The 22,248-nt window shown below is 40.9% G+C and overlaps 1 protein-coding gene across 2 annotated transcripts; it reads right to left on the bottom strand.

Moving 5' to 3' along the window:
• Nucleotides 1-3,882: 3,882 nt before the first annotated feature.
• On the bottom strand, nt 3,883-21,600 carry LOC105443501 (NAD-dependent protein deacetylase sirtuin-1). Of its 2 annotated transcripts, XM_030979351.1 has the most exons (10): nt 21,507-21,600; nt 15,956-16,147; nt 14,729-14,982; nt 14,068-14,220; nt 12,852-12,999; nt 10,400-10,479; nt 7,883-8,072; nt 6,949-7,187; nt 5,826-6,903; nt 3,883-5,583 (listed from the first exon to the last, which is right to left on the bottom strand). In XM_030979351.1, exons 1-10 carry the CDS (start codon nt 21,598-21,600, stop codon nt 5,144-5,146), a joined length of 2,868 nt encoding a protein of 955 aa, XP_030835211.1. In that variant the 3' UTR covers nt 3,883-5,143. The 2 variants fall into 2 exon arrangements, with proteins under 2 accessions (XP_030835211.1, XP_030835210.1); XM_030979350.1 differs by having other exon boundaries at nt 5,826-7,187.
• Between the last annotated feature and the right edge of the window lie 648 nt (nt 21,601-22,248).

Below are 22,248 nucleotides of genomic sequence, written 5' to 3'. Positions count from 1 at the left end.
GGGGGGGGGGGGGGGAGTTACCCACTGTCCAATCACGCCGGCCATTTCCCCGGTGAAATTCTCTATACCAGGGAAGTTCTCCACCTTGGTATTAAAGTGGAGGAGATCCCTTATAAAATTCTCCGGGCTTCCCCAGGAAAACCAAGGACTTCACGGGTAAAGTTTCCCAGGGAACTGCTTGGTTTGAAAAGGGTATTCCATATTATATGTTTGAGATAAAAGTGTGATAGATCATGTATACCTTACCGACAAATGGAAATGAAATGTATAAACAGATGCATAAACACTTGCCACTGCATGCACATTTCTCTCTTTTTTGTTGTTTCGCAATGCTCAACTAATTGTTAAGGTACATGTTGCACTGTACATTTAGTTCCTAAGGCATCATTTGTATACCTGTAATATAGGTTATTGATATGAATGATGCTTTTGGCAGGATGTGCAATTTATTTGCAAGAGCAAATTTAGGTCAATTTACCATACTTACCACTGTATTAAATACAGACCATGGTTTGGTAGGCCTTGAGTATTTTAATGACATGTTTGACTTTAGGCCCTTTCGTTTTTAATATATTTAAAATTACATGTAGGTCCATTATTTATGCTTCTTATTGAGATTGGCGTAAGCAAAAGCTGCAAACATTGTTGTATATTTTTACAATTCTAATGAATTCAAGTGAATGTGTTATGAAATAAATGCTGTTTGTGAATCCATGTCTATCATAATGTTCTGATTATGAATACTTCTCAGTTACAACATTATTTGAATGTAAATCATATCTCCATGGTTACTGCAAAGTGCAAATGATATAAAATGGAATACAAGTCACATTGTAGTACCATGCTTCATTTGTGTTCACATTACATTTGCATGGGGTTGGGAGCTACAATTGATATATCATGTCAATGTCTTTTTCGAGGGATAATCTTGATGAATCATTCACATCCATATATGCTTAGCAAGTTCATGTATTCAGTTTGTTCACATAAGGTCAATCAAACTAAACCTGTCTATATGTGGCCATTGTAGACAGGTGGTCACTAAAGGCTTGTTCAGATATGGGCCGGAAAACCATCGCAAAAAAACCCACAATGGTTTCTTCACTTGTAAAAAAGAAAGAAAAAAAAGAAGAACCAAGTTTTGCCGTATCGTATCATATCTGAACTAGCCTTCAGTGACCACCTGTCTATTATTGTGGTCATCAATTTTGTCACCCATGTCTACAATGTCCACTTTCCGTTGGGTGGCCTCAATAGACAGGATCAGTTCGACTGTACAGGTATGTGAACAAACCAAATATATGAACTTGACTGACCGACTACTATGACACAGTAGATTATTAGACTACACAATAAATACAGAAGTGTGTTTCAAACTCTTTTATTCCCGTCGTTTTAATACTGTCTAAAAAATGACAATACTCGCTTATAAATCTACTACACACATGTAAGTTATATCTTTCATACCACCGTTTTCTTTCTACATGTACTGCTATTATGTACAACATTTATGGTCAATAAAAAACAGTAATATATCAATTCTATCAAATTTTGATTTTATTTGCATTTTTACAAATTAAAGGCAGTGATAGTAAACTGCTCAGTGTGACAGTCATGGGAAGTTTGCGTTTATTAGAAGTTGATTAAACCAAGCAAACTATACACCCCAAGTCAAAACAAAATGTAACTATATCTTCATGTATGACAAAGTGAATGTGATTGAAAGAAAATCTGTGGTTATTGCCTGAATTTGAGACAAATTAGAATGGAGTCAATTCTATTCTACATCATGTAATGAATGCTCACTGTAATAGTGCAAACCTTTTGTATGATTGTCTAGGTACTGAAATATGAGAGCAGGCCAGGGCAGGGCATGAGAGCAGAAAAACAAGAGAAAACGAATGGCGAAAGTTTGAAATAATATGAGATCACTAAAGCTATGTGAATCTCAAATTGGCAAGTTTGTCATTGGATTGTGAACTCTCCCATTTACTGTGTACAAAAATGTCATTAATTTCTATTTTCTCCAATTTTAGAAAAGAAAAGACCCACCTGAACCATATATTATGACAAAAATGACATTTTGGTCATGTGTGTTGGAACAATTGGGAAAAGTTGTCCGGCACTGTATCACAGTGACATTATCTATTCATCAATGTGCAGTTCCCACACATATTTTCTGTCCAATTTCGATCAAACTGTCGCCCTCTTTGATTTTTCTGCTTTCTTTTAGAGTTGTTTGCTATTAAGATTGGATTACCCTTCAAGCTTTCCACTTTGTACAGGAACACTTACGGCTTCCTATCCCGTGACACATGTTTCGACAGACTCCATTCCACATAAATGAAGATAAATAATCATATTCGCTCCATAAACACACCTTGGTATAACACATGCTTCATTCTATAGCAACATGCCATTGCACATTGCCATTTCTTACTGTATCCATCCACTACCAAAATATCTAAGACCCTGTTTATGAACACCAGTGGGAAAGATGCTTCCTCATTGAAGACATACAGCACTACCCAAACAATTCTCCACACCTCACAAACATATTTTCTGTCTCCTGAATCTTCCGACAACTGGGCCATTTAATATTTATCATCAATTGTAAGAGTTGCATATTTGTAAAAATTTGCAAATGGCAAATCAAATGGAACAATTTCACAAGCTTATAACAGTTAATGGAACTCAAAGCCCCTCTGCACTAGTCTGGCTAGGAGGGATTAGACCTCCCTGCATGGTCACTGACAGGTGGTTATCTCATCAAATCAGCTCTCAATTAACATAAGAACAAGGGGACCATGGGGGACCAATGGTCACCGATTAGGCATTGTTTGCTATATAGAGCACGCAAGTAGCTATAAGTAGTGCATTGGGGCTTTAACTACATTTTATTTCTTGACTGACCTAGACCAGGGGGATGTTTCACAAAGATTTTAAGTCGAACTTAACTCTAAGTTGGACTTAACTATTATGGAGAGCCATTTGTAGCCTTATAATGAACTATATTCAAAAGCAAAAATTAAAGTATTTTAGACTTTTCATAAATTCTACATCAAGAACATGAAATCTCCCATGATAATAAAAAAAATATGAAAGATTTGAATCAACATTTTATGCCTTTTAAAATAACTTTGTAATGGAATATTTTCAAGGATGCTAACAGCTTTCCATAATTGTTAAGTCCAACTTAGAGATAAGTTCAACTTAGGATCTTTGTGAAACACCCCCCAGGAGGCCTAGTGAACTTCCCGGTCCATATATATATAACCTTAGTAAGCCTGTTATAAATATGTACTAAAGCTTATGTAATAATTAGTTGACAGACGGCTTAGTAATGTTTTATAAATATAGGCCAAGAACTCTAAAGGCTTGTAATGGCATATACCGCAGTAAACCGTGGCTGTTCACTGCATATTTTTAAAAGCATACAGTAGATGATGTTTTACCATTGAGAATATGAGAAAGAACAAACACATAAATCTAGTTATGTCAAGAATGACAAAATCAAAGAAAACAAATTAAAACCAAAGCTCTATATAATCGTAACTTCTACATTTGAATTAGGATTGAACATTTAATTTTGAATACGCATATTTTGCTGAATACAGTACTACTACATCAGTGGCTTATAACTTATAACTCTCTCCAGGTTTTGTTTCAGAAGTTAAATCAGGTACTTGAAAGTAAACCCCTCAAAGAAAATTCTGCAATTCAAGTTTTAGCGTCGATATCTCCCTTGTTGGTATATGGTCATACCTGACAGTGATATCGTTGAAAAGTTGGGGGGGGGGGGGGGGGGGGAGGGTGTTTCACAAAACTTGTCATAAGCTTTTTTTTTGTTATAAGCTAGTGAAATCATTGCTTCTGATTGGCTATCAGCAGGTTTGTCACTGATTTTTATCATTTGTCATTGATAAAAGGCCTTGTAAAACAGGTCACAGGTCATGCGATTGCATTGTGAAAAAGCGGGACTACACAAGAATGTGGCATATAAATCGGGCCTCATTTTGAAGCTGTTACTTGTCATATTCAGAATATGAAGGCATTTGAAGAGCCATGCTTTTCAGGGAAGTGATAACAAATCATTTTTCACCTCTCCCATGAACTCTACCTTCTCTTTAAGTGTTTCTTCCCCTTAACAATGCTGCCCCATCCATAACGATTATGTAATCATTGAATGTACAATACTAAGTCAACAGTGAAATATTGCAAAATGCATCGTTATTCCTTCAAAACTCAATCTATCCTCCTGTCCAAACAAATTCGCTATGGACAATAACAATGCATTTTGACTCGGCCCAACTTACAGGTGTACTGCACAGTCTGTGATTACCTGATCGTTACAAATGGGGTATTATTGTAAAGGGGAATACAAAGGCTTTCCAATGATACCAGCGTCAAATATGACCATATTGTAACAAGAGAGATATCAACGCTCAAACTTGAATTGCAGAACTTTATTTTGAGGAGTTCAGAATCCAGCTTTGCTTCTTCTGGCTGAATTTGTGGTCTTTATTTCTTTTAAAATAAAAAATCATTTGAGAATTTGTAAGAAGGCAGGTATAGTCTTAAAAACGAGCTATGTTGGGGAAGCGGCTAAATGACTTGACAGGAATGCAAATACAGTGTATCCTCTTCATAGGATTGCACTGCATATCACTCTCACACTTGAAATGTGACTTGAGAAATGGCTGAAAAGTTAGAACCCAATTTTCACTCCAAATGTATGTGAAGTCCCATATGTCCATTTCTGTGTGCAGTGGTTGTTATGTTCAGCGAGACGACTCCAAGACCCGACAGCATACACTTATTTCTATGCACTTATTGCACTACATAATCAGCCTTTTCCAATTACTTCAGGAGAGTTCCGTTCACCATGTAATTGCATTACAAGTATTTAACTTTATAATAAAAGTGTTTGGGTCAAAATGAAAAAGAAGACTGAACAGATATTGGATACTATACACTAAACCCACTCTAAATTTGATACCATACACTAAACCCACTCTAAATTTGTACACCTACAAGAATCATGCAAAGAATGGGAGAGACAAAAAAGACACAAACTGTTACATTTGTTATCTTCGGTTGCAGTATGATGGAATCTTTAAATACAAAAGGCATCGTGGCTTAGTTAAGGTGTCACAGGTAGATCTATATGTGTGTGTACAGTTTCACCAGACGGCGCTTCAAAAGGCGACCCATCTCTTCCATTCGTTTCCGGAACACACTGCGCTTTGGACGCTGATTGACCATACTGGCTAGTCTCCCGGTCGGTCGAGGGCACAGTCGGAGTTAAGTCGTCTAACGAAACAGCTTTCTCTTTAGCCAGCGAGTGATCCTCTTCTGACAGATCAGGCAAGTCATCACCGTTGTGAAGGTGATTGTGAAGGTCACCATTCTCAAGTTCATTGTGAAGGTCACCATTCTCAAGTTCATTGTGAAGATCATTAATGTCCATGTCTTTGTTGAGACCTTCCAAACCGTGCTCAATTTCATTGTCGTCATCGGAAAGGAACACCTCGGCTCCATGGAATACATAGCGCATTGGTGGGATGAAGAGGAAGGACGATTCTGTGAAAAATAAAAAAGATTTAAACAACTTCAACAAAGACATATATTTCATTTGAATAAAGAAAATGTATGGAAGTAAAAAGCAAGGAAGGTTGACAGAATCCTTTGTTTCTCTTTCCAATTTAGAGTCAGCTTTAAAGTTTCTGTGGAATGTTCTCTAATTTAATTCAACATGGAGTACTTTCTAGTTCCAAAAATCAAAAGAGAAGAAATATTCCTCATTACAAAAAATTGGTCTTTACCTTTCAGTTGAGTTGAAATCGTTGCCCGAGGTGTTTTGGCTGCCGCAGACGTGGATGGACTTGGCTTGGCTTCAGAGTCCGAGGCAGGACTAGCTTGCTCCCTATGTTCTACAACACTTCCACTTGACGAGCTAACATTACCAACTTCAGAATTTAAATCATCTTGTGAATTTGTTCTGTCTGTTTCGTTCACACACAATCCCAGATCTTCAGCTTCCGCTTTCACATCAGTACTTGGTTCTTTACAGTCACTTGCAACATGGGTTTGAGTGCTTTCGGAGTCGTTGCCCACTTTGACATCCGGGGAGCTAGCACCCGTGGACGAGTTCCCTATCGAGTCCAACGTTCTTTGAAAGAGCATGTACTGTTCAGCAGCACTGTTTCTTTGAGCAGTCTGATCCTGTGCTGTATGGGATTGTGACGATTCAGAGGGAATCGTTTTGGAAGTTTGGGGTTCACTCGACGCTAAGGCATTTTCAACTTCATCAGCACTCTGCAACCTGTCACTATTTGACGATGGGGAACAGTTTGTCTCACTTCGGGAACAAGGCAAAGCATCTACATGAATCTTGCCTTCGTTTGTTAAGCCATTTATATGATGTTCTGATGAAGTTTGATTCTCGGGAGCCCGGAGTCTTTCGACACAACTCTGTTTTACATGTCCTTCTGTCGAGATTGGAGAATCTTGGCTGTTCGAACGAGCTAATCTGTCATCGCCTTCTCCAGCTTTAGATCCCTCATTCTTATCATCACCACTAGACACTTGACCTTCCTCCTTCAAAGAACTCAAAGAGTGCTGTGTATCCTCTTTCGATTTGACATTTATTGGATTTGACACGGATTCCTCCTGATCTATCCTACCTGCAGGATCAGGTTTCTGATCCACAGTTGTTTCTCCCTCATCCAGCACTGGATCAGGTTTCTGATCTACGGTTGTTTCTCCCTCATCCAGCACTGGATCGGATCTCTGATCCACTGTTGTTTCTCCCTCATCCAGCACTGGATCGGGTCTCTGATCCACGGTTGTTTCTCCCTCATCCAGCACTGGATCAGGTCTCTGATCCACGGTTGTTTCTCCCTCATCCAGCACTGGATCAGGTCTCTGATCCACGGTTGTTTCTCCCTCCTCCAGCACTGCCTTCCGGGCTTGTTGAGACTCTTTAGGCTTGAATCCATTGGGAATGTGGGTGGTCTCTGTCAATCTCTGCTGCGACTGGCACACATGGTCCCAGCCATCCCCTAGCCGGTGGAGGATCTCATTGATGATGACATCACAGTCGCCTAGCAACTCGATGTCAAAGTTCAAGTGGGGAAGGGGTTCTCTGTTAATCAGAATCTGAGGCACTTTTTTTGGAAGCAGACCTGCAAGAATAATCGGGTGCAAGAAACAAAGATGACTACAAGTCTACAAATATTACATGATAAAAGGAAATTCAGTAAAGTACAAAAAGAAATTCAATAAAAGTACTGTAAAACAAGAAACAAGTGCTACACAACTTGTTTGCTATTAAACAACAGCAATTTTCATCGCAAGAGACTTTAGCGTTTATAACATTTTTGGGATAAATCATTTGTGATTCAAGTTTTCCATGGCATGACACTCTTTGTGAACCTGGACTACTCAACCAAATTTTTTAACATTTCATGCATGCGAACATTTTCGGTTCTACATCATCATAATTTTCAATATCAGATGAAAAGCTCATTTTTGTTCAATGCCTTTTACAGGTTAGGACTAACTTTCAGAAAGTGGATTTCATTTGGAAGTGGACATCCAATTGTGTCTATGTTTATTCTTGCTAGAATAAAGTCATAGATTTGAGATTGCTAAAGATCTTTATCTTTTTTTCTCTCCACAGAATGGTGACAATCATCCGTACTTTCATTCAAATCTTTAATACCCGAAGAAAGAACTAAATTATATGTATGTATCATGCTACTGACTGTACTCTCAGAACTCGGCTTAAAGCCCCTCTAAGGTGTTGGGAGCCAAAAATTTGATGGCAAAATATCACTTAAATTGTATCAAATCTATCTGCAAAGTATCATAAACTCACTTGGGATAGTAGCTACAGGCCTGACTTTAAGAGAGGACCCCATAACGATGAGTAGATCAGCTGTCTCTTTGTCGTCGTTTAGCTTGTCATAGAAGTGGTTTGGAAGGCCCTCACCAAAGAAGACGATATCTGGCTTCAGGACGGCCATGTCTGGTGTATCAGGGCCACACTGCGGGCAGATAGGAATCATCTAGGATGACAGGGGAATAGGATTGGTAAGAGTTAGTCTCAATAAATAGGACTAAATCTGGCTTCATGACGGCCATCTCTGGTGTATCGGGGCCACAATGAGGGCAGACAGGAACAACCTATGATGACAGGGAAATAGGATTGGTAAGAGTTAGTCTCAATAAATAGGACTAAATCTGGTTTAAGGACGGCCATCTCTGGTGTATCGGGGCCACAATGAGGGCAGACAGGAACAACCTATGATGACAGGGAAATAGGATTGGTAAGAGTTAGTCTCAATACATAGGACTATATCTGGCTTCAGGACGGCCATCTCTGGTGTATCAGGGCCACACTGGGGGCAGACAGGAACAATCTAGGATGACAGGGGAATAGGATTGGTAAGAGTTAGTCTCAATAAATAGGACTAAATCTGGTTTAAGGACGGCCATCTCTGGTGTATCGGGGCCACAATGAGGGCAGATAGGAATCATCTAGGATGACAGGGGAATAGGAGTGGTAAAAGTTAGTCTCAATACATTGGACTATATCTGGTTTAAGGACGGCCATCTCTGGTGTATCAGGGCCACACTGGGGGCAGACAGGAACAATCTAGGATGACAGGGGAATAGGAGTGGTAAAAGTTAGTCTCAATACATTGGACTATATCTGGTTTAAGGACGGCCATGTCTGGTGTATCGGGGCCACACTGTGGGCAGATAGGAATCATCTAGGATGACAGGGGAATAGGAGTGGTTAAAGTTAGTCTCAATACATTGGACTATATCTGGTTTAAGGACGGCCATCTCTGGTGTATCGGGGCCACACTGAGGGCAGATAGGAATCATCTAGGATGACAGGGGAATAGGATTGGTAAGAGTTAGTCTCAATACATAGGACTATATCTGGCTTCAGGACGGCCATGTCTGGTGTATCAGGGCCACACTGAGGGCAGATAGGAATCATCTAGGATGACAGGGGAATAGGATTGGTAAGAGTTAGTCTCAATACATAGGACTATATCTGGTTTAAGGACGGCCATGTCTGGTGTATCGGGGCCACACTGCGGGCAGATAGGAATCATCTAGGATGACAGGGGAATAGGAGTGGTAAAAGTTAGTCTCAATAAATAGGACTAAATCTGGCTTCATGACAGCCATCTCTGGTGTATCAGGGCCACACTGGGGGCAGACAGGAACAATCTAGGATGACAGGGGAATAGGAGTGGTAAAAGTTAGTCTCAATACATAGGACTATATCTGGTTTAAGGACGGCCATCTCTGGTGTATCACGGCTGCTCCGTGGGCAAAATTGTAACCACCTGAAGTGAAAAGGAAATTGGAATGGTTAGAGTGACCATCGCCACTAAAGAAAACTATGTTTGCTTTCAGGATGGCCTACTCTCACATAAAGAAAAAAAAAAAAAAAAAGGATGGCCTACTCTGGTGTATAGAACTGCACTGAGGGCAGACTGGTTCAACCTGGAGGGTGTTTCACAAAGCCTTTTTGCAATAACAAATGACAAATATCAGTGACAAATCTGCTGATAACTAATCAGAAGCAAGGATTTCAGTAGCTTATAACAATCAATGTCATTTGTCACTGATGACAAGTTTTGTGAAATGGGGCCCTAAAGTGAATTGGAAATAAGAATTGTTACAGTGATCCTTATGGTCAAACCAGACTATATCTGGCTCAGTTCAGTGTGTCTTGACCAGCAACCAGTCAGTGGCCAGTCATGCAACCTATTAGGATTTTCTCCCACTGGAAAAATCACAACACCATGTACTCTTGATCTTCGGTTTGTATAACATCTTAGGACATTTCTAAACACAGTTACTACTGAACTGAATATTCACATGGCTAAATACAGGCACAACCCATTACCCGTAAGCGTGAGTATTATCTTAAAGATAAACGTGAGTTCTGGTAAAAAAGAAAGAAAATGATTTATCACAGAATGAAATGAAACTTACACTGAATGTTCAAGATTACAAATAATTGTCATTTGCCAAACAATTTTGGTTGAAAATGTATACTGGCTGAGTAAAGAGCAAAGAAAGATAAGGAATCAAGGTACATGTAGGTAACCCCTGACACCATTTGTGTAGTCCCATATACATCTTTCTGTGTACAGTGCTTGTTCCTTTACCAAGACTGGGTCAAATTTATTATGATTTTGATGACTCCAGAACCTTGCAGTACACACCGATACTTACATGCTACATGATCAACTTTTTCTGATCCATTCCACAACTTTTCTTTCACAATGCAATCGCATGACCAGAACTCAACTTTATCTTTAACCTTCAAAATCAAGTGGTAGTACTGTCATAAGGAGTGTCTTACCTGGTTGAATACATCATCTCTGATCGCATCCGAGTCCACACTTAGTCCACATCGAGTGCATGTTGCAGTGGCAAAGGAACCTTTACCAAAAAAATTAAAAATAATGCGATTCTCAAGGAATAATAATAATAATATTCCGCTTTTATTTAGCACCCAATACATCAATACAACGATGTGTCGAAACGCTTTACAGATATATTATTACTCCGGCCATCGGATTCAGGCTTACCCACACACAACGTATGTACCTTCTCCGCTCCCTGAGAAGCATTCAGGCCAGTCGCCATTTTTACAAGCGCACACTTGCTAATCAAACCACATTAGCTTTCGCATCCTACCGGGTACCCATTTAACACCTGGGTGGAGAGTGGCAAATGTAGATAAACGTCTTGCCAAAGGACATTAGTGCTGCGGCGGGACTAGAACCCCGTACCTTGTGATCTGCAGTCGTGTGACTTATCCACTACACCACAACACCTCCACTAGAGGTGTTGGGGTGTAGCAGGTACATCGGCAGACTGTGGATCACATGGTTGGCGAGTCGAGTTCTGCTAGGGTACTAATAACCTTTGGCAATTAATCTACATTTGGTGGTACTTCAGATATTGTGAAAACGAGGTTCATAACCCAGAATTTCATGGAATTGACCTTTACGACCGTTGACCTACTGACCCCAAGATTGAATAAGTTCATCTCCCTATACTGTTGCATATTATCACCAAGTTTGAACTTCATACCTTCAAGGATGCATTTCCCTTTAAAGTGACTTAGTAACATTGCCTCAGATTCTGAAACAAAATCCTGGATTTAGCTCATGCTGCAATCATAATTATAAACCTTTAGGTCAATCAGGAATCCCATGACTTATACAAGCTGATGGCTTGTTTGATTATCAAGATATTTATGATTGGAAATCGGAATTTCATTTTTCGTTTTTCATAACACTACAGTCTATTTTGGAAAATGAGTACTGTATGGTAAAACCGGTCACTGAAAGATTTTTTTTTTGGGGGGGGGGGGGGTAGGGGGCAGTTTATGTTCATTTTGAAGCGCAATTTTTGTAGGGGTTCCATATTACACCATATCACAGACACTGATAACACGTAGGGCCATGGATCTCAGATTTAACATTGTTTAACGATGCCTTTAAAGCCCCACTGCACTAGTTTGGAGAGGAGGGATTAGACCTCCCTGCATTGTCACTGACAGGTGGCTATCTCATCAAATCAGCTCTCAATTAATATTTTTTTTAAGGGGATCATGGGGGACGATTGGTCACCGTTTAGGCATTGTTTGCTATACAGAGGGCGCAAGTAGCTATAAGTATTGCAGTGGGGCTTTAACAGGGCTGCCAACCTTGTGCGACCAAAAAAAGGAATCATGATGGCAAGAAAAAGGAATTTCAAGCCAAAAAGAGGAATTCATAAAAACGAAACTTACAACCACGCGCGACACACTTCCAATGCAGAAATGTTCATTCATCATGCTGTTTTTTTCCATACAAGCAGGTAATTTTTTTGTGGTTATTTTGGTATTATCTGCATTTCATTTTTTTTTAGAATATTTTTCTCTTCAAGTATGTTTTAAAATTAGTTTTCTATTGAATTTGTGATCAAATCACCATTTTAGGGCAGTTGTTTGACGTGCGGTATGTAAAAAAAAAATAAAAAAAATAAAAATTAAAAAACGTATTTTATGAAGAACTAGATGGAACTTCGACTGCGCGCAGTCGAAAATGATGTCTCCATCATAGAGCAAGTTTACAAACCAAAACAGAAGAAATTTTTCAAATTCAAGTTTCATTGTAATCCATTAACAGGTTCTCAGAATATCATGATTACAAGCAATTTCTCATATACATATATGACCCTTTGATCTTTGACCTCATGACCCTAAAATCTACTCAGTTCATTGGCTCTGCAAGATGTCCTGAGTTAAATAGTAATCCATCTGTCAGTTCTAATGAGAATGCGTTCACAAGCTATTTTTGCATACATAATGAGCCCATGACATTTGACCTTTGACCTCCTGACCCAAGAATCTACTCAAGTTCATTGAATCCGCAAGATACATATATGATCTAAGTTTGGCAGGAATCCATCAATCGGTTCTTGAGATAATGCGATCACAAGCTGTTTTTGCATATATAATGAGCCCTGTGACCTTTGACCTTTGACCTTCGTGACCCCAAAATCTAATCAGTTCATCGGCTCTGCAAGATACATACATGACCAAAGTTTGGCAGGAATCCATCAATCGGTTCTTGAGATAACGCGATCACGAGAACGGGACGTACGGACGGACGGACAACCTGAAAACATAATGCCTCCGGCTACTTCGTAACAGAGGCATAAAAAACGTAATACCGTTATTTGGAGGAAAAAAACGGAGTAATTCCGCCAAAAACGGAATGGTTGGCAGCTTTGCTTAAGGATAACGGCGATGGACTTACCATGGCACTGTATAACTCCTTTGATCCCTGCGGCTTGCTCTAGGGTATCAATATTCTGAGTGTAGTTCCTCAGCAGCTTCTGATGCTGCTCCAGCTGGGAGATGAACTTGTGACTGGTGGAGGGCTTGAACTGGCCTGGGAACAGCTCCTGCAATGCAATTCAATTCAATTTTTTTTATTTATCCAAATTCTCAAGAATACATGGAAATTTGTTCTGGTCACACATCGTACAAATACGTAAATATATATGAGAAACTATATCGTTGTGTTTATAATCATAGAAGAACCATCAAATTAAAGATAGACAAGAAATTATCTTATATTCTAGTATTACACAATGAATGGATTATCAGATTATCAAAACAAGAGATCCCTTGTCTACATTTAAAGACAACATATTCTTGAGCAGTCTTTGTACTGTTAACTTTTGTGACCTGAACTTCGCAAATTATACCCTTTAGCCATTGCACTTCCGAGAATTTTTCCAAACTGGCAAATTTACCTTACGGATGCCTTTCGCGGCATTAACTTTCCCAAATCTGGATAGTGAGTGACATTTGCGAAAGTAATAGATTCTACTGCATAAAGGTTCCCAGCATTCCATTAAAAACAAAATTCCCTGATGTTTCCTTGAGTTTTCCCAGATAGCTATTCAAATGTCCAGGATCTTAAAAGAGGCATTGCACAAACTTAAAAGCCTCCTTAGCCAATCATCCGAGGGATACGCCGTTGTACACAGGACAAAATATAAGGTACTGAAGGTGGAGGTGTTGTGGTATAGTGGTTTATTCACTTGACTCTGAATCTAAGAGTTGAGGATTCAAATCCCAGCCCGGCACTAACATTTGTTGGCAAGACATAAAGCCTTTCGCCACTCTCCACCAAGGTGTTAAATGGGTATGATGCGAAAGACATTGTAGTTGGCACCTCGCTGGAATGCTCCCCAAGGAGCGGAGAATGTGCATACATTGTGTGCAGGCAAGCCTGAATTCAATGACCAGGGTAGTAACATATCTGTAAAATGCTTAGAGATAACTTCAATGTATGAAGCACTATATAAACAATGCTATTATCATTATACTGATAACCGCTACTTGTTTTGGACCACTGAAACTCCCTGACTTAGTGTCCAGGGGTTCCCTGATTTTCCTGGTAACTTGAGAGCCATACATCAACAAGACTTAAATTATACTGTGAAGTAATCATTGCCCCATACCTTTGCAAACTTGTAGAAGGGTCTTGGGTCTTTGCGGAAGTAGCTGATTTCAAACATGGCTTGCGGGTCTGGCAGGTCTGGAAAGTCTACCGCCAGGCGGGCATACACTCCGTCTCTGGAGCGAAAGTCTGGGATCCCACAGGATACAGATACCTGAACATCATAAATGACAAAGAAAATATCCCCATATACTGTACGAAATGAGAGTCTTTGTAGTCCACAACACATTTTACCATGAAACAATCCTGTTTGTTTTTCATTAAGAGCCCTCATAAAGACAGAGAAATTTTCACGCACTGGCGGGTCTGCTAGAGCCTTGCGAGTGGGCCTCGCGCTGTCAATCCATTATTCAAAATCAAAATGGCTGAATACGCCAACCTGTCTACAACGGCCATAGACGGCTATACACAGGTTTGACTGTAATTGGTTAAAGTCATGAACTAAGTAGCCAATAAGAATCAGCTGATAATGCAAGATGAATATGCATTGTAAACAGCCTCTGTAAATTGTCACATGTATCACAAATATCTGTGTCTCAATTTTCCACAGAAATTTGTAGATGCAAAGCTATCAGCTTTTACAATATATGATGAAATAGCTATATGAAGGTAATGAGTTTGATCTCATTACAATTCTGTAAAAGACAAATAAGAAAACTCACTCCTGCTCCAGTCAAGACCAGAATGTTTTTGCAGGTTTTCAGTAGTTGGATCGCATCGTCGAAGGTGTTGTACTGCTCCAGTTTCTGCCTTGGAGGCGGCTCGTCGATGGAGCGCAGGTACTCTGCGATGATGGACCACATCTCAAACTCATCCATCTCCTCCGGAATGGTCATCCCCGATGGGATGATGCGCATCAAAATGGACTTTGGGTTGGTACCGGACATCATCTGCTTCTGCAACCAACCCATGGGACCTGGTTGGGGGAGAGTATCACAAACAAGATAGGAATGATTGCAATGGAGAACCCCTTTTTAAACATAAGACTGACTTTTAACATTGGACATTAATAACAATTTCCAGACATCATCTGCTTCTGCAACCAACCCAACCTGGTTGGTTGGGGAGAGTGTCACAAACAGATAGGAATGAATGCAACAGAGAACCCCTTTTTAAACATAAAACTGACTTTTGACATAGGACATTAAAGCCCCACTGCACTACTTATAGCTACTTGTGCCCTCTACAGCAAACAATGGCTTATCAGTGACCGTTGGTCCCCCACGGACCCTTTTTCTAATGTTAATTAAGAGCTGATTTGATGAGATAACCACCTGTCAGTAACCATGTAGGGATGTCTAATCCCTCCTGGCCAAACTAGAGCAGATATGCTTTAATAACAATTTTCAACGACAAGTACAGCTAGATATATGTGCGGTGTTACACGAATCCCTCTAGTTCCCTGATAATCCATTGACAATGCATGTGCTAAATATACCAAACATATCAATGAGATGTCAGTAAACTTTTACTTATGACAGTTTTGTGAAACGATGCCTAGATGTCTTAACTCATAGATTGTTATCTTCCTGTTCCAACTTCACCGTCATGCTGCCATCACATGTTTCAGCTTGTGAATTAAAGAAAAAATACCTTTAACTTGTCCAGAATTTCAGGTGTTGTCTCTATTTATGTTCAATATTATAATAGTATACAAATGAATTCTGAAAGAGAAGAGGGATAGAAAGAGAAAGATACTGAATGCCAGAGAGATAAGATTGGGAAGAAAGAGAGAGACAGAGCGATGGCAGGATAGACACAGTACATGTAGAAGGAACAAGAATCAGCTCGTGAGAGGCAGGCCTAAAAATAGAAAGAGATAGATGGAAAGAAGTACCAACAGAAAAAGACAGAGAGAAACGAACAGGGCTGATTTTGTTTAACAATACCTGCAAGACTGTCAGGCCGGATATCTCCCAGTCCCATGTCAAAGCTGTCTGTTATACTGCCCTCACTAGAGGAATCTCCACCAGGCTGATGTCCGCTGCTGCTTGAGCTAGAGGAGTCGCTTGAAGAGGCCTGGGAACCCCAGCTTGGTGCGGGCCCATCAGAGACTTCTTGCTCAACATGCCCCTCCTCTCCTGAAAGAATCAAATCAATTTAAATTTCTGATTATTTTTAATCCATGTTTCAAACACACACACACACAGATTTGGCTTAAACTGGCAGAGCAAAGACACATACCGCCAAACCAACAAGGATGCATTTACAAAACAATACAAAGAGTAATTACTGTGGATTGTGGACACTTCAGACAAAATCCAACTCCATACATGTACATGTAACTCTCAAGACAAGACAATAATGATAATTTTTGAATTTCCCTTTTTTGAACTGGTTTGTGGCATAGCTATACTGAGTCAGAGTTATTACTAATTCATACAATTTGAAGAGCCCATACGTATAAGGTAATGACAACATCTTTAAAATATTCAACACTTTTTTTGGAACGTTTTCATTTAAACTTTCACCAGTCTACTTCTCTGATTTTTCTGCTTTCCTCTGCTCTAAGAGAGTAGTTCACTTTCAAACTCAGTGTAAAAGTGCACTTTAAAGGGGGTATATTATTTAACAAGCGCTAGCGATCTGCACATGAGACTATCCGACACTGTGACGAAACATGTGTCTATGTGGTACCAAATATTCTGATAGACTAAGGGCCTAATACAGAGTTTTGGTATGGGGTCATGAATTTGGTTCAAATGAATATATTGGAAGATAAAGCTACAGTCCCATATACGTCCCGGACCGTCCCGGACCATCCCGGACCCTATCCGGGGTGATCCAGGATTCGGTCCGTGTTGACACCGTGTTGGCACCGGGGTGGTCCTGGATGGTCCTGGATGGTCCTGGATGGTCCTGGATGGTCCTGGATGGTCCTGGGCGGTCCGGGAGTCGACCCCGGATGTTTTTGACGGTCAAAAACTGCCGGGGTGGTCCGGGACGGTCCGGGACAATAGTTTGATCCGGGGTGATCCGTGTAGCCACCGTGCTGGGTCCGGGGTCATCCGTAGTGGCGCCGGGGCGGTCCGTGTTGATCCGTGGCAGTCCGGGAGTGAGTTATTGACCCCGGATCACCCCGGCGCCCCTACGGATGATCCCGGACCCAGCACGGTGGCGACACGGATCACCCTGGACCAGCACCGGGGCGTTCCGGGATGATCCGTGTTGGCACCGGGATGGTCCGGTGTCATCCGTGTTGGCACCGTGTTGGCACCAGGGTGGTCCGGGACGGTCCGTGGCGGCTCCGTGCTGGGTCTGGAATGATCTGTACTGCTGCCGGGGCTATGCCTGGACGGTCCGGGGTGGTCCGTAGTGGTACCGTGTTGGGTCCGGGGAGACGGTCGGCGGTTGCGATTTTTTGAACAAAACATCCCGGACCATCCCGGATCACCCCAGACCATGGTCCGGGATGGTCCGGAGTGGTCCGTGCTCGTCCGTGCTGGTCCGGCTTTATATGGGACTGGGGCTTATGCGATTTTACAATATTCAATGATCGTTGTCGCAGTTTTAAATCAAGTCCAAAGTGATGAAATTTTAAATATAAACTCTTTATATTGTATAGCTCTCTGGTTCTGGTTCTGGATTTTACTCCGACAAAGCGGGATCCCGCATCGCGTCAGAGGGCTGACCTGGGGGTTGACCTGGTGGAATTATTTCCGATTGGTGTTTGTGAAAAAATCGCAGAGCCTTTTCTTAAAAATGTCTATGTTTGGGGCGTCCAGGATGTCATGAGGGCGGTCGTTCCAATATTTAACAATCCATGGGAAGAAGCTATTTGAGTAAATTGTTGTTAAATTGTTCTCTCTCAGAATTGATATTACTTTAGCTTCAAAACAATTTTTCTTGACTATAATCGACCGATTTGCTAATGCTATTCCCGTTCGGAAATTATGTATCAAAAATGCATATTCTGAGATTTCCAATGGAATGACCTTAGGAGCTATTTGAAACATTTGAAATTTAACGGGAGCACCGATCATTTTTTATTTATTCAATTTCTCGAAAGCAGAAATGTTTTACTTTTATTTTAGGGGCTAAATTTTCTAGTGCTTAATTCATCCACAGGGCCATCCAAATATATCAAAATGTTAAAGAATTACTAGATCTAGGTTCAATATCCAACCAATTTTCAAAATTTCCAAAAAATGTCCATTTAATATTTATTGGAAAAATGTTCAGTCTCGACTCTTGAATGAAACGCCAGTCCAGTGTAGGGTAGAGTGCCCAGTATTCGGTCACTTAAGGGGAAATCACTAATATTTTGAATTCTTACCTCTTTTATTTGGCAATATACCCATCAAAAGAAAAGAAATTTATTCCTCTAACAGGATTTTATAGTCACTTAAAATATAGAATAATGATAAGCAAAATACTTCCGAAAGAAGACGGAGCATTTTTCTGCCCAGAATTCGGTCGCGCCGATTAGAATTCGGTCACGCGATTTGTGCGTGGTATCTCCGTTGCCAAAGATAGGCACATTTATGGGGCACTAGAGGGCGCTTCGGTCGCGTACGAAAATCTGAATGGCCTTGCTGCGGTGGGTCGGCAATAATCAGCCCAAAACTGGGATATGGGAGGTTGGAAGGATATATCTTTTTTATAATCTTATCCGGTCTTACCCTTAACCATCCTATGTTTAATCTATGTAGGAATAACATGCGAGCCGAGTATGATAAGAGAAACATCGGGACCATTACTGAAGTGACTTTTAAAATATTAGCCTAGAAATGACCACCAAACGGAAAAAATTGACATTTTTCCCCGACAAATCTTCATAAAATCTGAGTTATAAACAATTCACATCTAGGTACACTAATACAAATACGATTTTCTGAAAATTCAGGTATGATTTTTTAAGTTTCTTTCAAGTATATTTCTGCGCATTGCAGCGCCAATATTCTTCACTGCTTCAAAATCACCCTTGATTTTTTTTTTTGCAACGAATTTGATACGAGGTCCGCGAGTGTTCCCCGTTCCTTGCGTGTTGAAAGTTTGGTAATACATAGTTTGCATTGACTCGCGCACGAAAAAATGGTCAAAAACAAAATGTCAAATGAAGAAATAAACAAGCTTTTGTATAGTTATAAGAATTCTACCGAGGTTTCTTTGTCGATTTAATTTATTATATAGTCTCAATTAGAATTCAGAATTATCTCACTGAAAAGTTAAGATACCGATGATGTTCTCGATCGTAGTTATTTTCATTTTGCCAGCAGCCGATCTAGCGTTGTTTGGGCAAAAAGTTAGGCCACTGCCTTCCCACCGCGAACCTTTCCGAGTCCCGCTAAAATGGCGCGCTGCGGAGCTCCGAAGCTGCGTTGGTATCGCTGCAAACTCTCGGCCGGCTAGCTCCCCACGACGGACCATTCGCGGTATGGTGAGAGTGTGTGTGTGAGGTATGATTTTGGATTCGAGAACGCACGTAACGCAACCGTGCGCGTCATTTAGAGCTGTCGAATGTGTACGACCAATTTTACATGTACGATTTTTAGTACAGATACTTGGTCAGTTTTCTTCTTATATCTTTGGTTTTACAACATTTAAAAATATAATTTCTTCAAATCTGCTCCTGACTCGGTTCAGACTAATTGTCTGATGTGTTTTCAAGTCAATTTTTTGAATATATTTTTTTGCATGAATTTGCCTACCAAAGAGCGAAGCGTATTTGCGCACTATTTTCACACAATTGCGCGATAAAGCACTGAATGTCAATGCGTTGACCGAATACTGGCCGAGCGATACCGCATGGCAAGGGTATCGTATAAATACCTCTCGCACATCGGCAAATGCGTCATTTGCAAATTCACTGCGATGGAGTGAACACGGAAGTGATTCTCTTCACACACATACTAAATTCATTGCGACAGCACACGCAGTTGTTTCGCAATAGACTTCTACATATGGCTATGCATGTTAGCGCATGTGCTAAGAGAACGCAGAAGTGCAGAAAGTCTTGCGACACTGACCAATTTTGAGCTAAGTTGGAGATCTTTCTGGGGCCCTAAATCTGATTTAATTTTGAGAGTTAAGAAAAGTTGTTCAGCTGCCTGATCTGTGCAAGTTTCGTCGCTCTTTAATTATTTTTTAAATTGTTACAGCTGTTGAAACGGCTGTCTGACCGAATACTGGGAATTGACCGAATACTGGGCACGCTACCCTAGATCTAGAGTAAAGGAGCCCGTAATCGGCCAGCTCCCGTTTTCGGCCGATTGGTTGGATGCAAGGTAAAATCACTCTAAAATACATCGCATAATAGCATAACACATATCCCACACATACCATACCATGCCAGTGTCACTGAAGAACCACATTTGCAATGGAAAATATATCCTAAAATATCACATTTTAGCGATGTAATCGCCGGTCCCGCTACCCAAATCTGAAAAATCGAGTATCTTACGCGTGTCTGTAAGAAATAAGGGTACCATAAAATGAGCTTTATTTCAAGTATTTTTCAGATTTAAAGCCCGATTTTGTGCTAGTCGCAAGCTCAAAAGTATCTCATCGCATGTATTAAATCAATGCAGCCGCACACCGCGACGCACACACGATATCTCTGTCTAATTCAGATTCCAACTTCCGATCACCGCTGTGCCCGTCTTCGGCCAGGCGAGCACCAGGGAGCTCCGGCGTGGGATACCTGCTCCGCCCGCTTGTGCTGTACATCAGCGCGGAAACGCACGGCGCGCGCGAGCGCTTCCTATTGACTTTGTACATGCGGCCGTAAACTGAAACGCTCGGCCGATAACGGGCTCCAAAACAGTGAAAATTGAAATGAATATTGTCATGGCAATTCGTGATTTTTTTTCTGGGATTCTTTTTTTGTTTAAATAATAATAATATTTGCTTCATGATTTGAACAAAAAATGATAATAAATAGGAAGTAAAGGGTCCTAAAAAAAGGATTTTGTCTTAAGTGGCCGAAAACAGGCTCCTTTAGGCTTTACTATAATTTATAAATAAAAAAAAATATATAAAACTTAACAAGTTAGGGTAGATCTAGATCTACTTCTAAGAAAAGGGGGAAAAGCAAAACTGGAGGCTAGATGCACCATTGTCAATTCGATGGACGGTCTAAATATTCTGGAACCCCCATCAATCGGACTGAGGCCCAAGCCCCCGCGCCCCCACCACAGCACAGCAGTTGAGATTAGACCGACGTCAGCTGTAGCGCAGCTCCGCTCAGCTTAGGCTAGTGTACTACTCTCCGCCACGGTACAATCGGAACGGTCTCCCAACACGGCCTCGGTATGGTAGCTCACAGACACACACACCATACACAGACGTAGACACATACCGTACGAACGGAAGCGATTGCCCACACACAGGGCGCGGGCCCAACATACACAACAGGACTTCAATACAACCATTATTCTTCCACTTTCGTAAGAAAAATATGAATAGTAAATACATGAAAATGTACATTAGAATCCTCACCATTCAAATCTTTCAGAGAATCGGAATTTTCGACACACTGTCGTTTGAAAAACAGATCATCGATGGCCTCTTCCTGTTTGCGTTTTTCAGCCATGTTGGGTTTTTAATGCAATTAGAAGGTGCATGATGGGAAGGATAGGGCTTCATTGAATTAGTCTAAATATTCAGACATAACAGTACTATACTCTGGAGCACACATTTCTGGAGGCACTTTTTTGTTGGTGTCTTTTAAGTTTATCTCTTATATACAGTAGGCCCAGGGGCGTCGCTAAAGGGGGGGGGGGTGTGGGGGTGCGACCCCCCCCCCACCTATCAGGATATTGTCGGTAAAATTGCGCTGCTGTCGGGAAAAATGAGAAAAGCCGGGGGAGGGGGAAAGGGAAGGAAAAGAAAAAAGAAAAGGAAAAGAAAGAAAAGAAAGGAAAGAGAAGAAAGAAAGAAAGAGAAAAAAGAAAAAGAGGGAGGAGAGGAAAGAAAGGAAAAGAAAGAAAAGAAAGAAAAGGAAAAAGGAAAAAAAAAGAGAAAAAGGAAACAAAAGAAACTGGCGATGAAAGAGGGGAGAGAGAGAGGGGGCGGGGGGGTAAGAGCCTGAGAGGAGAGGGGTGGGAATAAGAGAGGGAGGGGATGTTGGGTGGAGTCGCCACGTCGAGGGAGCAAGAAAGATACGCCAAGATAATTATGTTGCTGTGTCGGGTCCGCTGTGTCGATATTCTTGCTCGACCAAGGGTGTCGATTTGTATCC

This window comes from Strongylocentrotus purpuratus, unplaced genomic scaffold, assembly GCF_000002235.5.
Source record: "Strongylocentrotus purpuratus isolate Spur 01 unplaced genomic scaffold, Spur_5.0 spur5_scaffold_10, whole genome shotgun sequence".
Lineage (NCBI taxonomy): Eukaryota > Metazoa > Echinodermata > Echinoidea > Camarodonta > Strongylocentrotidae > Strongylocentrotus > Strongylocentrotus purpuratus.
This window is presented reverse-complemented; position numbering and strand designations above follow the sequence as displayed.